We start from the raw sequence: 16972 nt of genomic DNA, 5'->3' as shown, positions 1-16972 counted from the left end.
GCGGAATGCCTCTCTTAATCCAGAAAGGGTGTCTTGGAGGCAGAGAACAGTAGGAATGAGTAACTTCTGAGGCTCAAAGCCAGCAGGGCAGCTTTTGCTATACAAAGGTTGTGACAATCGTGGTCCAGACACACCAAAGGGAAAACAGAAAAAAAATCAACAATTAAACCAAATGGTTGCATCCTACATTCTTGTACTACAAAAAAAATATATATCATGTAAGATCTCCTATGAAAGCCTGCAGTGCTTGAAACGTAGCAATCATTATGAGAATATACAGGCAATGGTTCTGTGAATTTTTGTGTTGGTGTATATAGAAAAAAACTGCTCATAAACGGCAGTGCAACTTCAGCTCCACCTCTCAGTCGGGTGGTGAGCAGTCAAGCAGGAAGGGCCTCTCCCAAACCAGCTGTTTACATGAAACCAGCTTCGCTGAGTAATTATCTATTGTCCAGCCCAGGAAGAGACAACGGTGGTCCATTAACTCTGATGGTAAGACACCGAGGGCATCTCCATTCTTGAAAAGCTGCAGTGGTACAGCTGTAGTGCTTCAGCGTAGACTCTACCTATGCTGTCAGGAGGGGTTCTGCCGTCAGCGTAGGTACTCCACCTTCCCGAGAGGCAGTAGCCAGGTTGACGGAAGAATTCTTCTGATGACCTAGCACTATCTACACTAGGGTTAGGTTGACTTAACCACACTGCTCAGGGGATGAGGATTTTTCACACCCCTGAGCAACACAGTGAAGCCAATTCAATTTTCTAGTTTTAACTCGAAGTTGACAAGAACATGGTGGCTCTCGAACATCAAGTCAGGAGGGAGTGTTACCACTCTGACCAGTCATGAGTCGCTGGGGACTAAGGGGGGAAAAAAAGACTTTTAAAAAGCAGGCTTGGAACTAAGCTTTTTTTAAATCAAGAATTTGGAGGACAACCTCATGGTCGGAGACTGTCTGGGAACACTAGATCCCCCCTATAGCTAGGGGGTATGCTGGGAAACTGTTTGAAGGTAACAGAGAGACAAGATGGGTGAGGTAATATTTTACTGGACCAACTTCTTCTGGCAAGAGAGAAAAGCTTTCAAGCACCACAGAGCTCGACCTGAGGAAGAAAGCTTGTCTCTCTCACCAACAGAAGTTGATCCATTACAAGATATGATCTCATCAACTTTGTCTCTCTAATATCCTGGGACCGACATGGATACAACACTCCATACATGAAGGCAACATAACTCTTATTAGAAAAGGGATTTTATCGAATATAGAAGTGTGAAGCCTAAGGCTGGGTCTTTAGGTTTGGTTTCTGTGTAATGTCCAGGGGTTTGCTTCCACCTTACTATTTCATCTCTGAATGTGTTGTTTTTCTATTAAAAAAAGTTTTAGATGCACAAATAAGTCAGTACTTATGCTTAGATAAAAGTAGTAAACTGTCAAGCCATTCCATTTCATGAAAAAGGTGAATACTAATATCTGGATCAATTGTTAACCAATCCAATTGCCTTTGTAAGTAATGGCATCATAGCTGGTTTCAACATGGCTCAGGGCAGACAACCATTCACCTCTGATCAGCAGAGACAGGATATGCAAATCTCAATTTACTGATCAGTTCAGAGATTAATAGGGGTATTTTTCTGATCTTCTAACTTCAATTCATCTTTAGAATGTTAGCTTGAAAGGAAAGGTGACTGACTTTTGAAATTCTTAGCTGGAGCAGACATTTCTGGATATTTTTGATGAATGTGTTCAGAATGTTACAATAGAGAGAGTGTACAGACTTCATATTTGTTGTCAACATCAAGATATATTAGCATCCTGAGAGAGAGAGAAATATTGACCAAGGCAAACAGGTCATTAGTTACCTCTCAGCACAATAAGTCTGGGTGTTCACCTCTACAGAAGTCACTATGTGACAATTGTTTCCGGTGTAGTTCATATTAGCGGTTTGCCTAATGAGAACACCAGACCCAGGCAAAGAGCTGGAAATTGAGATTTTTACAAAGGACAAAACCAAGTTACATTTCATCATATTTTAAACCATTTGCTGTTCTTACAGGAAATAACCTTTAGTGGTTTTTTCCTGTTTTAATGCCAGGAATTGCTTTTAAGAAAAAAAGTCTCAAGTCTTAAATTCACTGTTTATATTTTAAATACTGCATCTTAAAGGACAATAGAAATTGCCATTTGATGACAGTCACATTCATATAAAGCAATGGCTGCTAAAATGACAGCAATGAGCAAGATCCCTTTTCTTAATGGATTGGTCCTGCTTTGAGCAGGGGGTTGGACTAGATGATCTCCTGAGGTGCCTTCCAACCCCGATATTCTATGATTCTATGATCTGGGTAGAGGTTTTCTGGTTTGAGTGAGAGAGTAAGATGCTTTGGTTTGATTTTGTTTTTTTCCCTTGCTGCTACTTTCTTTTATGTACTGAAATGATCTCATTAAACCATTCGGTAAATCATCCTTTCTTTGTATCTCACTATTTAGTCATAGATATTTCTCTGGACCGTGGTTATTGACAGATTTGTAGAGTACCAGATTTGGATCCAAAACTCCTATCCTCCATCACATCCCATAGGCTACTGAGTGACAAAATGGGATTGGACCAGGTAGGGGCCAAATGCTTTCAGAACCCACTGATGTAACACAAAAACAACATTAAAGTTTGAAAACAAAAAATTGGTTTACTCTTCCGGAATATTATTCTTTATGAAATACAGTAGATAGCCTAAGGACGCGTCATTCAAAAAGCCCTCAACCTGGTACACTTTTCCATGTTGTGTATTTCTGAGATTTCTTTTTAATTTAAAGAAAGAAAAAGACAGAGAAAGACTTATGAACTTGCAAAAGACTTATGAACTTTTCCACATTACGGACAAGCCATCTGAACTGCCAGTAGTCACCATTATGGATACTGGGAGTATGCCCCATTTAGCCTATTAAATATGGGAATATGGATGTGTTTAACAGACATTTTAGGACCTGATCTTGCAATTCACTAACATAAGAACGTCCATACTGGGTCAGACCAAAGGTCTATCTACCCCAGTATCCTGTCTTCCAACAGTGGCCAATGCCAGGTGCCCCAGAGGGAGTGAATAGAACAGGTAATCACCAAGTGATCCATCGCCTGTCGCCTATTCCCAGCTTCTGGCAAACAGAAGCTAGGGACCATCCCTGTCTATCCTGGCTAATGGCCATTGATGGACCTATCCTCCATGAATTTATCTAGTTCTTTTTTGAAACCAGTTATAGTCTTGGCCTACACAATAATCTCTAGCAAAGATTATTGGGGGAGGGATAGCTCAGTGGTTTGAGCATTGGCCTGCTAAACCCAGGGCTGTGAGTTCAATCCTTGAGGGGGCCATTTAGGGATATGGGGCAAAAATTGGTTGGATGATTTAATTGGGGATTGGTCCTGCTTTGAGCAGGGGGTTGGACTAGATGATCTCCTGAGGTCCCTTCCAACCCTGATATTCTATGATTCTATGAAAGAGTTCCACAAGTTGACTAACAGACTTATTTGGGCATAAGCTTTCATAGGTAAAAAAACCTCACTTCTTCAGATGCATAGAAGAAGGGAGGTTTTTTTTAATCCACAAAAGCTTATGCACAAATAAATCTGTTAGTCTTTAAAGTGCCACCAGACTCCTTGTTGTTTTTGTGGATACAGACTAACACGGCTATCCCCTGATACTTGACAGGTTGCCTGTGCGTTGTATGAAGAAATACTTCCTTTTGGTTTGTTTTAAACCTGGTGCCTATTAAATTTCATTTGGTGATCCCTAGTTCTTGTGTTATGAGAAGGAGTAAACAACACTTCCTTATTTACTTTCTCCACACCATTCATGATTTTATAGACCCCCCTATCATATCCCCGTTAGTTGTCTCTTTTACAAGCTGAAAAGTCTCAGTCTTATTAATCTCTCCTCATATGGAAGCCGTTCCATACCCCTAATCATTTTTGTTGCCCTTTTCTGAACCTTTTCCAATTCCAATGTATCTTTTTTGAGATGGGGCAAACACATCTGCACGCAGTATTCAAGAAGTGGGCGTACCATGGATTTATAGAGGCAATATGATGTTTTCTGTCTTATTATCTATCCCTTTCTTAATGATTCCCAACATTCTGTTCACTTTTTTGACGACTGCTGCACATTGCATGGATGTGTTCAGAGAACTATCCACAATGACTCCAAGATCTCTTTTTTGAGTGGTAACATCAAATTTAGACACCATCATTTCATATTTATAGCTGGGATTATGTTTTCTAATGTGCATTACTTTGCATTTATCAACTTTGAATTTCATCTGTCAGTTTTGAAAGATCCTTTTGTAGCTCTTCGCAGTCTGCCTGGAATTTAATATCTTGAGTACTAAGCACAAGCAGACTGCTAGTCTCATGTGGTAAGGTCCTATACTGGTGTGACTAGTTCTCATGGAGTTCAAGGGGATTGCTCATGTGAATAAAGGTACACGAGTGCTTATGTGGTTGGAGAATCAGGCCCTGCAATGATAAAGCTATTTAAACTGAGACTCCTCATTCATTCAGGTTGAACTACTCTTGATCCAAACCGCTGCTTTGCATTATGCTGTAATATTTTAGCTAAATATTACAGTCAATCTCTTTTGAATCTCTCTAGCCAGATTTGACATATGCACGTATACAATATATTGCCGAAACACACACAGAAAGTATTTCCCATAGAAATGAACTTTAGCACTTGGTATCAAAAATTCCATCTCCATCCATCCTTGCAGGTTTAAAAGGAATTTGCCATTCTTTTTCTTTTCAGTGGGCTTTCATTCGTTTCTGAAGCTGGTTTAAAGAGCTACTGGCACACTCGTTTCTTTCGATACACTGTAAGCTTCTGCTCTGTGATTATGACAGAAGCCATTAAAAACAGACCTTGAGTTCTCACTTCATTTAATTATCTATTCTTTTATTTTTTTCCTCTCAAGTTGCTACTTCTCTTATGCAAGTTCTCATTTATCCCATCTGCAGTTAAGGGCATCATGAGACTCACACAAGAGCTGTATTTGTCCCCTGCCAGCTACCTCACCCCAATCTCTGTAGACATGTTCTCTTTACATCAGTCCCCAAGGTCTACAAGCACAAACGTGGAGAAGAGATATGGGATAAAAGCCGCCGAGCTGGTTGAAAATCCCACATGTAGCTGGGGATGATAGGGAGGTGGTAGACATGGGTCACGGGAGAAGTGGAGCAGCTCCCTTAGAAATGAATGGTAACTAGGCAGCATCGAGAAGCATTTACATACTAATAATATAGTCACGCTCTCCTCAGTCTTCATTTTATTGTACACTCCATTAGTTTTCCTTCCTTAGGCCTGGCAATGCCAGAATCCCCTCAGACTTCTGAGTGAGCATTGCAGGAGTATTTTCCAAAAGCTTGGATATTTATCCATCTTGTGCAAGCTTCTCTAGTTATTTCATCTTCTGTTCTCCTTACCACCTCACAAACTTTTCATGAATAATGCCCCTCTACACACTCCCTTTCCTTCCCCGCTCTCCCTGTCTCTGAGAACAACTCCTCCTGCTTGGAGCTGAAGACAGCAGTTCACCTTGCCTCAATACAGCACTCTCCCACAAGGCACTGCACGCGCTCAAGTGCCTTCAATGTGGCATGTACACTATCTAGACAGATTCCTCACTGCTATATATTGTGTATTTACTGAGTGATAAAATGGGGTTGGACCAGGTAGGGGCCAAATGCTTTCAGCACCCACTGATGTAACACAAAAACTCCATGCCAACTACCATGGAGGCCTGCACTGTGTCTCCAGTCTGGAATGTTAAAGTCTAAAAGGGTTTCTTCCGGAATGGAATTTCATATTGTACTGCTCAAATATTACACTTACATTATACCACGAGCGCAACTTAACAATAAATCCTCTTTCAGTTCCTTGGCAAGGAAATGGTACATAGATCATTTCTGCCATAGAAACCCGCCACAATAGTATTTAACTTAAAAAAGGGGCACTACACAAAAATGAGGAAACTAGTTAAACAGAAATTAAAAGGAACAGTCAAGGGTGAAATGCCTGCAAACTGCATGAAGACTATTTAAAAACAAAGGCTCAAACTAAATGTATACTCCAAATGAAAAACAGTACGCAGACTGAAAAAATGCCACCATGGCTAAGCAACAGAGCAAAGAGGATGTTAAGGCCAAAAAAGCATCCTTTTAAAATTAGAAGTCAAATAGAAGAATAAACTCTGGCAAGTCAAGTATAAAAGTATAATTAGACGGGCTAAGAATTTGAAGAGCAACTAGCTAAAGGCACAAAAACTAACAGCAAAAATTGTTTTAAGTATATCAGAAGCTGGAAGCCTGCCAAACATTCAGTGGAGCCACTGGATAGCAGAGATGCAAAAGTAGTACTCTAGGCAGACAAGGCCATTGCAGAGAAGCTAAATGAATTCTCTGCCTTTGTCTTCACTGCAGAAGATGTGGGGGAGATCCCCACACCTGAACCTCAGATTGGTCACCTAAAAGAATGGAACTGGCTCAGATTAAGGTGTCAATAGAAGAGACTTTGGAACAAATAGATAAATTAAACAGTAATAAGTCACTAGGCCCATATGGCAATCACCCCAGAGTTCTGAAGGAACACAAATATGAAATTTCAGAACTACTAACTGTGGTATGTAACTTATTGCTTAAATCAGCCTCTGTACCAAATGACTATAGGGTAGCTAAAGTAAAGCCAATTGGGTTTCACTCCCAGGCAAATTGGTTAAAACTACAGTAAAGAACAGAATTGTCAGACATAGATAAACTCAATATGTTAGGGAGGAATCAACACAGCTTTTGTAAAGGGTAATCATGCCTCACCAGTTTATTAGAATTCTTTGAGGGGGTCAACAAGCATGTCAACGAGGCTGATCCAATGGTTATAGTGTACTAGGACTTTGAGAAAGCCTTTGATAGGGTCCCTCAATGAAGGCTCTTAAGCAAAGTTTAGAGTCATGGGACAAGAGGGAAGGTCCTCACATGAATCAGTAACTGGTTAAAAGAGAGGAAACAAAGGGTAGGAATAAATGGTCAGTTTTCACAATGGAGAGAGGTAAATAGTGGGATCCCCTAAGGATCTGTATTGGGACCTGTGCTGTTAATCATTCATAAATGATCTGGAAAAAGAGGTGAACAGTGAGGAGGTAAAGTTTTGCAGATGATACAAAATTACTCAAGATAGTTAAGCCCAAAGCTGACTATGAAGAGTTTCAGGGGGATCTCACAAAACTGGGTGACTGGGCAACAAACTAGCAGATGAAATTGAATGTTGATAAGTGCAAAGTAATGCACATTGGAAAAAATGTCAACTACACATAGAAAATGATGGGTTCTAAATTAGCTTTTACCACTCAAGAAAGATCTTGGAAGCATGTGGGATAGTTCTCTCAAATAATCTGTTCAATTTGCAGCAGCAGTCAAAAAAGCTAATGAAGTTAGGAACTGCTAGGAAAGGGATAGATAATAAAACAGAAAATATCATAATTCCATTATATAAATCCATCGAACGTCCACACCTTGAATGTAGTTCTTGTCACTCCATCTCAAAAAAGGTATATTAGAATTGGAAAAAGTAGAGAAGAGCAACAAAAATGACTACGGATATAGAACAACTTCCATACAAGGAGAGAATAAAAAGACTGGGAAAGTTCAGCTTGGAAAAGAGATGACTAAGGGGAGATATGATAGAGGTCCATAAAATCATGAATGGTGTGGAGAAAAAGTGATATTTACTCCTTCACCGCAAGAATCAGGGATCCCCCAATTATATTAATAGGCAGCAGGTTTAAAACAACCTTAAGGATGTACTTTACACAAAGCACTGTCAACCTGTGGAACTCATACCCAGGGGAAGTTGTGAAGATCAAAAGTATAACTGGGTTCAAAAAATAACCTGATAAGTTCGTGGAGGATAGGTCCATAGTCATTAGCCAAGATATTCAGGAATGCAACCTCATTCTCCGGGTGTCCCTAAACCTCCAATTGCCAAAAAGTAGGCCTGGACGACCGGGGATGGATCCCTCAATAAATTGCCCTGTTTTGTTCATTCCCTCTGAAGCATCTGGCAGTGGCCATTATCAGAAGACAGGATATTGGGCTAGATGGATCATTGGTTTGACCCAGTGTGGCTATTCTTATGCCTCTATTTCCCAATTTTACTTCTTTTATCAGCAATAGTGACAAAAAGGGTTCTAATTAGATAACACTAATCAAGCAGAACTGCATGTGATTGACGACTGAGAACACACTATCTGTCCTCTGTAAAACAAAACAGATTGGCTATTTTCCCTGTAGAAGCTGGAGATTTATCAATAGACAAAACAAAGCAAAAAAGCCAACAGATAACGTGTAATTAAAGATAGGTCTATACATTTTACACTGACATAAATCTAAAATGAGCAGTGGATGGTAAAAGCTTTTATTGGGGATAAGTTGATAGTCACCAACGAAAAAACTGAATAGTCATGAAAATAGATTTTAGAAAATTGTTACATGCAGAGACGTTTCATAAACTGCAGGAGTGATTAAAAACAAAATCCAATAACTCATGCAAAGAGTTTTCATATCTATGACAGCAAACTAATTCCAACAGTGTTTTATTTGTTTTCTTGAAACATTTTCCTTTAATAGGCTGCAATGAATATTCCAACTACATTTTTAGGTAACCAAAACCAAGGAAACATACCAAATACCACTTAACCTGTAATTTTTGTATAGTTGGTAGAGCACAAATAAGAATTGACAAATTATCCATCTTAACATACAGATTTTTCCTTGATTTGTTTCCTTCTACTATCAGATTATTTAAAATCCAATAAAGAAATAAAATTTGTGACAATACCTTTCCTGTTCATTTGCTAGTATTCTGAAAGTTTAAGCGGAAAGAGTTCATTTGTCATCTGTTACTAAAATGTATTTTGTTTATACGATCTCATTTGCAAATGAGACAGCATCTCTTATTATGACATCAAATTAAAGGAAACGGTGACATCTGATATTTTTGTGTATTAATGGATGAATTCTAACCTCAGCTAGTCGTGCAGTTTCAGTGAAACTGATAATTTATTACTGAGGACAGAATTAGCAGTATTATCTAGGGTATAATTTTCCTATTTAGCTGACATCAGTATTCAAATTCCTTAGAAACCCAACTTTATCTTTTCGATAAAACCAGTTCTACACAATGTCTCCATCAGGACTAACATCAAATGTGTGAAATACATCACCCCCCCGGCTCCTGAGGAACTAGTCTGCAAATAAACTGGAGGTCTAGAAGCTTCCAAGCCTGCCATAACCAGAGAATTGTACATGGAGGTGGGTTAGTACAAGTTACGTTGTATCTTGATTAGTAGTCTCAAAACTGATCCTAGACCTTTCCTAACAAGCCAAGAGGACAAATAATAAAACATCCATCAAAACCTACCTTGTCTAACATATGTTGCATCAGTCTGTCTCACTGTGACGCAAAACTGTAAAATATATACACTCAAAGCAGTCATTTGAAAGCCCCAAAAGGTTGGCATCTGAACTTCTGAACACTCACACTTCACTGTGAGATGCTGGGAGATTGTTTGAATAGCATAGGATAGGCTGGGGAATTACTTGTGAAGGGGAAAATGGTAAAGTGAGAGTTTGTGGGAGCAGAAAATTCCTTAGAGGGGTCCAGAAGAACTACTTGAGGTAAGAAAGAGAGAAGTAGGAGAGCAAGTTGGGGAAGTTTGGGGGAAAGTAAGGGGAAAGCAAGCAATGGTAGGAAGACTGACCTGGAAAACCGGTATTTGAGTGAGAAGTGGGTAAGGGATTTTTGACTGGGGTTGGAGAGCGCAGGGGTTGAAAACCTAGCAGGAGCGTAATCTGCAAAAATGTAAAATTGGAAGCATGCACACTTAAAATAGACAATACTCATGTAACCCTAAGAATGTCTCAATGTCAGCCAGTAAAGGGGGTTACAAGAATATCCTGATCCCAGTATGTACATTATGGTTCACCAAAGAATATCATGTAAGGTCCTAAATGAAAGCCATGCTCACACTGGTCATTAATATCATTGTGATATGTACATATAGATACATTGTAAAAAGTAATGTATGTATACTGAAAATATGTTCCTGTCAAGGAAGAACTAGCAAACAGATTTTCTCTCAGACAAAGGAGGTTTATTCACCTGTCTGTGCAACATGTAACTTAAGCATAATAAGCTAACACAGTTTATATACAAAGTTAATAGGGAGATGTGAAATCAACAAGATAACAAAAACACAGGTAAATAAGACACGGGGGTTCTCCTGAGTTGGAGAACAAACAATGAACTTTGGGGATATAAGTAGATGGCAAGGAAGACACCTCCTTATCCCCCACCTAGGAAGTAATTGGGCAATGAGATTACATTAATGAAAACAGGCTCTCAACCAGGCTTGGCTGAAAATGCTGCAAAGGACATTTGAGGTGAGATAACTTAGGCTAACCTTCTGTCTGAATAAGTTTTAAGTTTAGTCTCTAGGAACTATGTACTGATTTTGTTCCATCTGTAACCCTCCTGTTACCATGATCCTTATTCACTTGCTCTTGAATCTCGATCTTTGATGATAAACTTACGATTATTTTCACTATAAACGTATCTCAGTGCTGGGGTATTATTTAAGGAGGTGATCCGGAGCGGAATCATTTGAGCTGGCATGTGCATTGTTCCTTTGGGGAGAGCATACCCGGTATTACTGTGAGTGTTCAGTGGTTACGGGGCTGATCACTACAGGGAAAAGTTTCCAAAGGACTTGACGATGGGGTGCACCTATTATTCATCTACAAGGCAAAGGGAAGGCTGGTATATCCCGGAGTGCTTGGGTGGCTGACAGACTGGGAGCTGACACCAGTAAGGCATTTGATACGGTTCCATGTGGGGAATTATTAGTTAAATTGGAAAAGATGGGGATCAATGTGAAAATTGTAAGGTGGATAAGGAACTAGTTAAAGGGGAGACTAAAATGGACCGTACTGAAAGGTGAACTGTCAGGCTGGAGAGAGGTTACTAGTGGAATTCCTCAGGGATAGGTTTTGGGACCAATCTTTTTATTACTGACCTTGGCACCAAAAGTGGGAGTGTGCTAATAAAGTTTGAGGATGACACAAAGCTGGGAGGTATTGCCAACACAGAGAAGGACCGGGATATCATACAGGAAGGTCTGGATGACCTTGTAAACTGAAGTAATAGTAATAGGATGTAATTTAATAGTGAAAAGTGCAAGGTCATGCATTTAGGGAATAGCAACAAGAATTTTTGTTATAAACTGAGGACTCATCAGTCAGAAGTAACAGAGGAGGAGAAGGACCTTGGAGTATTGGTTGATCACAGGATGACTATGAGGCGCCAATGTGATACTGCCGTGAAAAAAGCTAATGCGGTCTTGGGATGCATCAGGCGAAGTATTTCCAGTAGAGATAAGGAAGTGTTAGTACTGTTATACAAAGCACTGGTGAGACTTCATCTGGAATACTGTGTGCGGTTCTGGTCTCCCATGTTTAAGAAGGATGAATTTAAACTGGAACAGGTACAGAGAAGGGCTACTAGGATGATCCAAGGAATGGAAAACCTGTCTTATGAAAGGAGACTCAAAGAGTTCGGCTTGTTTAGCCTAACCAAAAGAAGGCTGAGGGGAGATATGATTGCTCTCCATAAATACATCAGAGGGATAAATACCAGGGAGGGAGAGGAATTATTTAAGCTCAGTACCAATGTGGACACAAGAACAAATGGATATAAACTGGCCATTGGGAAGTTTAGACTTGAAATTAGACAAAGATTTCTAACCACCAGAGCAAAGTTCTGGCAAAGCCTTCCAAGGGGAGCAATGGGGGCAAAAGACATATCTGGCTTCAAGACTAAGCTTGATAAGTTTATGGAGGGGATGGTATGATGGGATAGCCCAATTTTGGCAATTAACTGATCTTTGACTATTCGCAGTAAATATGCCCAATGGCATGTGGTGGGATGTTAGATGGGGTGGGATCTGAGTTACTACAGAGAATTCTTTCCTCGGTGTCTGGCTGGTGAGTCTTGCCCACGTGCTCAGGGTTTAGCTGATCGCCATATTTTGTTTCGAGAAGGAATTTTCCTCCTGGACAGATTGGCAGAGGCCCTGCAGGGTTTTCGCCTTCCTCCGCAGCGTGGGGCATGGGTCACTTGCTGGAGGATTCTCTACACCATGGTCTTTAAACCATGATTTGAGGATTTCAATGGCTCAGACATAGGTTAGGAGTTTGTTGCGGGAGTGGGTGGGTGAGATTCTGCGGCCTGCGTTGTGCAGGAGGTCAGACTAGATGATCATACTGGTCCCTTCTGACCATAAAGTCTATGACTCTATGACACCCAGTTAAGCACCAGCAAGTCTCTCTCGTGCTGGAGGCAGAGGGGGAGGAGGTATCTAGGCGACTCAGTCCAGGGCACTCCAAGAATCATCACAGCTCTTCGGTGCCATTCTGTGGAGAGCGGGAGGGGGAGTGCAGTGGCTCCAAGAGCAGTGCATGAGTGTGCTATGCAATTGTGCTGTTGTGTGTGTGGAGGGCAAGGTCAGGGTGGGTCAGTCAAGCTCTTGAATTTTCAGGAGTGTCAGTACAAAAAACCAAGTTGCAAAGCTTGCAAAATAAAAGTCCGATTCCGGTTTCAAATTCCTGAAGCATACGTAGCAGCAAAACTAATACAACAAACATTTCAAACAGGTAGTTTGGGCGTTGGCAGTGTCCCAGTCACATTTCACTCCAATATAGTATGAGTCAACTCACCTGAGTAAGCCCAGTAAGAATCCCCCGAGGCCTTACGCCGCCGTATTTGCACAGAACTACCATGTCTGTTTTCATGCAGCGAGCCAACGTATCCTTCAGTCAGAGCTGAGAAAATAAAAGAAACAGCAGCAATTAGGAAAACAACGTTCACTCGCTAAAGATATTATTTGTTAAGCCGAAACAATGGGTGTGGTGCTATTCAGGAGTAAGGAGCGTCTCTGTTTCATGAAGAGTTCACAATCTAAAGAGACAACACAGAAGACAGGGCGTCCTGGGAAACCCTCATGACCGAGTTACCTTCGGAATAGGTTTTGTTGCTTCTTGAACGAAGACCTTTCCTTGGGGGGAGGTGGGGAGGCAGAAGAGGGTGCAAAGAGGAGAGAAGGACGTGATGGGATGTTCGGGCTGACAATGCTATTGGAGGAAAGGGGGCACGGTGGGTACGCTTTGGGGAAGGGTCTGTCTTTTTGTTCTGTGTTTACACAGCATCTACCAAAATGGAATCCTGGTGCATGACCGGGGCTCTTAGGCATTACAGTAACACAAATAATAAATGACAACACAATTTCAGCCTGGACTCTATGTGTACAGACTCCCGAGTCAGGCATACGGTCTCTGAAGAGACAACAGTGGGTTACTGTGACACAGAGGCTCCTAGGCAAAGCGTCCCCTGTTCTTTGCCAACAACTCTCATCTCAGACCTGACCAACTCACTACATCGAACACATCTTACACAATATTTATCCATAAAGAGTATCACACAAGGTATCAACAGCAAAACGTACACCAGCAGAGAATCTATCCCAGGACATTTAGACTGTTGATAGACTTTCTATCTAGCCACACGAAGGGTACGTGTGGACTTGCTTTACTATTCATACACAAAACAATAACTGGTATAGGAAAAACAGCAGGTAACCAGATTCTTGAGACACACACATGCCTGAGTCCAGCACATTCTATAAACTTTCTGCTTTTGATACTGTATTGTATTGGGTTCCACTACAGCAGAAACTATATTTAAAAGGGAGAAGGGATAGCTCAGTGGTTTGAGCATTGACCTGCTAAACCCAGGGTTATGAGTTCAATCCTTGAGGGGGCCACTTAGGGATCTGGGGCAAAATCAGTACTTGGTCCTGCTAGTGAAGGCAGGGGGCTGGACTCAGTGACCTTTCAAGGTCCCTTCCAGTTCTAGGAGACAGGATATCTCCATTAATTTATTTATAAAAATCCCCAAACACGTAGCCCTCCTATGGCACAGAAGTACCCTCTCTCCCCGACTGTGTGGAGGTCTTTGGCGAGGCTAATATTAATTGGCCAAAGTGGTGAAGGCTTGAGAACTTCACTGAGGGGAAGTCACACTTCAGCAGCTTATGCCCTCCAATCCAGCATGGAGGACATTGACACTGCCTTCCAGCCAAGGAGAAGGGGCAGTAGTGTCAGGCAGCCACCTTGTGTACAATCCCAAGACTACCACGCAGCAAAAACATCATTAAAAAGGAGCCACCAACCTGGTTTGCTTTCATAAAGTAAAGAACTAGAACCCACCAAACGAAACAAAAAGAGGGAATGCAAACTACACTGTCACAGAGTACTTTCATGGTTTTTTTTCTGGTTACTGTTAACATCTGCTTCTTTCTTTTAAAGCAACGCTCAGCTTTCACAAGAGGACAGGTTTATACATGCAGATTTTGTGTATTGCTTCTGTACACGTGACCATCAAATCTGAGCTGTACGAGTTGACAAATGTCAGAAAGGTAGTCTGAAGAATTCCGCTCTCTTTCACAATACACCGCACCTGCATACCAATGTCTTATAATAAATGCACATAAAAAAAATAAAACCGCCTTTTAAATCCAAAGAGAACTGTCTAGGCAGTATTAGAAGAAAAGCCGAGCATAGTCTGACTCAACAGCAATTTAAGTCTGACTGTTCTCAGTTCAGTTATTTAATCAGAAAGTTACTAATTAAATAATTCCAACACTTAACTTCAGTAAAGTGTCCAAAAGGTTACTGCTTGTAGTAGCCGTACCACAAGTGGTGTATGCCCGTCACTTCTCAAGCCAGGCATAGCAAGGCTGGGCTTGTAACAAACCTTCATGGAACACCAAGGATTGGCAGTTCAGTTCAATTCTTCCCATCGAAATAAATCCAGCTTCGTACTGAGGTACCTTGGAGCTTGTTACAGTTCAGTAGCAGGTGTATTAAGCTGCCCCACCTACAAAGCAGTGCAAAGAGTTTCATTCTATGGCAGGGCCAATTGATTTCTGCAGCACAATCATGCTAAATTTTGTGGCAAACTGGAAGTTCTGTACCCGTGTGAATGGAAGAAAAGAATTTCCCAAAAACATACGGTAGGGTTCGCCCCAACCCACGTGAACAACAATCTTGACAGATTGTGTTATTTAATCAGAACCTCTGGTTTTGAGTATTTTTCCTGACATTTCAGGCAGCTGCCAAATTCCTGGTTCACTTGTAGGATCCAATTGTGAAAACTTGAACTTAAAGAAATAAGAAATCAGGAGTCATGCTGCAGGATTCAGGTTCAATATGCCATACCCCTTCCTCCTGTCTGCTGGAAGAGGGTCTACTTCCTCTCCTCCTCGCAGCTGACAGAAGAGTAGGGGATATCAATGTCAAAGAGAAGGAGTATGTGGAGTCAGAAGAGGGACATGGAACTCCATAGGGAGAGATGTGAAAAAGCACGTGGGGGACTGGGGACAGCAGGAGGCAGCAGCCGGGGGGAAAGGAAAAGAACATGGTGGTTCAGAACTTCAGGAAGTTCTGACTTTGAACCATGTGTCCTGGGACATGTGCACTGCAACTAGTTGTTATCTAATGCCCCACAAGGGGGAGTTAGACAGTCATAACTTCATTGAGCATGCAGCTATAGATTAATTGTAGATAGTAGACAAGATGGCAGCTGATTTTCCAGAAAAATCTGGATTTCTTCACCCAGAAGAAGGACGCTAGATAGCCAGTTCCACCAGAAGTAAAGTTTTGCTACTAATTCCATAGCCACCAGACCCTTGGTAGGCCCTACCGGCAAAACAGGAAAGAGACAGGGTCTAAACCATTTAGGAATTCTAAAGGGAAACACTCCAAGTCAGCACACAACATTTAAAATCAATTGTAGAACTCTTTGAACTCTTAGCTTAAGCAGTCAAAGAATGGCTGCATGGCAATTCTGCGGTGTGGCTATGAATCATGCTATTGATTTTCAGTATCGTCTGTGCAGAAAATTAAATTATGTAAATCTAGGCCTTTACAAATCTCTTACTTTAATGTGAAATTGAATATTTGCTTAAGTCAGCATCTTATTTATGCAATTAAAAATTGACATCCTTATGAAAATATGCAGTTTTAGACTTCTACATAGACACTAATTATAATTATAAATCTATCTATATTTTTAATAGGTGAGCAGCCACATTATGCAACTGAAAAGTTCTGGCAATATAAGTCAAGAAAGTAGCTCAAGTGTTTGTTAACGGAACTGCAGGGTGGAATTTGATTGCGTTACACTGTTAAATATATTTTGTAGGATACAAAACGATAACAATACTCTTGAAATACAATGTGCTAAACATCTCATGTCTACTGAGTGGCAACTCAATAGTTATGTAAATACTACTCTTCTATGGTCTTTGGGCATTTTCAGATGATTGACACAGTTAAGTGCAAGATATAAAGCCACACAAATGGAGGAGTTCTGAGAGAAGGAAAGTTGGTCTTGATGTTAAGGCATTGTAGTAGAACTCAGAAAACCTGAGTTCAATCCCTGAGTCTGCTACACACTTCCTATGGGTATGTCTATACTGAAACAAAAAATGTGGTGATGCATCTCAAGGTATGTCTACACTGCAACTAAAAAACAGTGGCTGTGACTCAGGCTCGTGGGGCTCTGAAACCCGGCAAAGGGGATGGGTCTCAGAACCTGAGCAGGAACATCTACACCGCTAATTTTTAGCTCCGTAGCATACGCCCAACTCAGTTGGTCCAGGGTCCGAGACTCATTGCTGCAGATCTTTTCTTGCAGTGCAGATTTGCAAGTCATCAATCTGACAATGCCTCCATTCTCCCAGGCCTGGTCTACACTACGGGTTTAGGTCGACTTTAGCAGCGTTAAACCGAATTAAGCCAGGACACGTCCACACAACGAGGC

The 16972-nt window shown here is 41.0% G+C and overlaps 1 protein-coding gene across 5 annotated transcripts in view; it reads right to left on the bottom strand.

Annotated features, from left to right (window-relative positions):
* PTPRG (protein tyrosine phosphatase receptor type G) overlaps positions 1 to 16972 on the bottom strand; it is a 607840-nt gene that overhangs the window by 466224 nt on the left and 124644 nt on the right. For all 5 annotated transcript variants that reach the window (XM_034776330.1, XM_034776331.1, XM_034776327.1 and 2 more), the window contains exon 2: positions 12808 to 12912. In XM_034776330.1, the coding sequence (XP_034632221.1) occupies positions 12808 to 12912 (105 nt within the window). The remainder of the gene's footprint in view (positions 1 to 12807; positions 12913 to 16972) is intronic.

The sequence above is a fragment of the Trachemys scripta genome, chromosome 7 (genome assembly GCF_013100865.1).
Source record: "Trachemys scripta elegans isolate TJP31775 chromosome 7, CAS_Tse_1.0, whole genome shotgun sequence".
Taxonomy (NCBI): domain Eukaryota; kingdom Metazoa; phylum Chordata; order Testudines; family Emydidae; genus Trachemys; species Trachemys scripta.
This window is presented reverse-complemented; position numbering and strand designations above follow the sequence as displayed.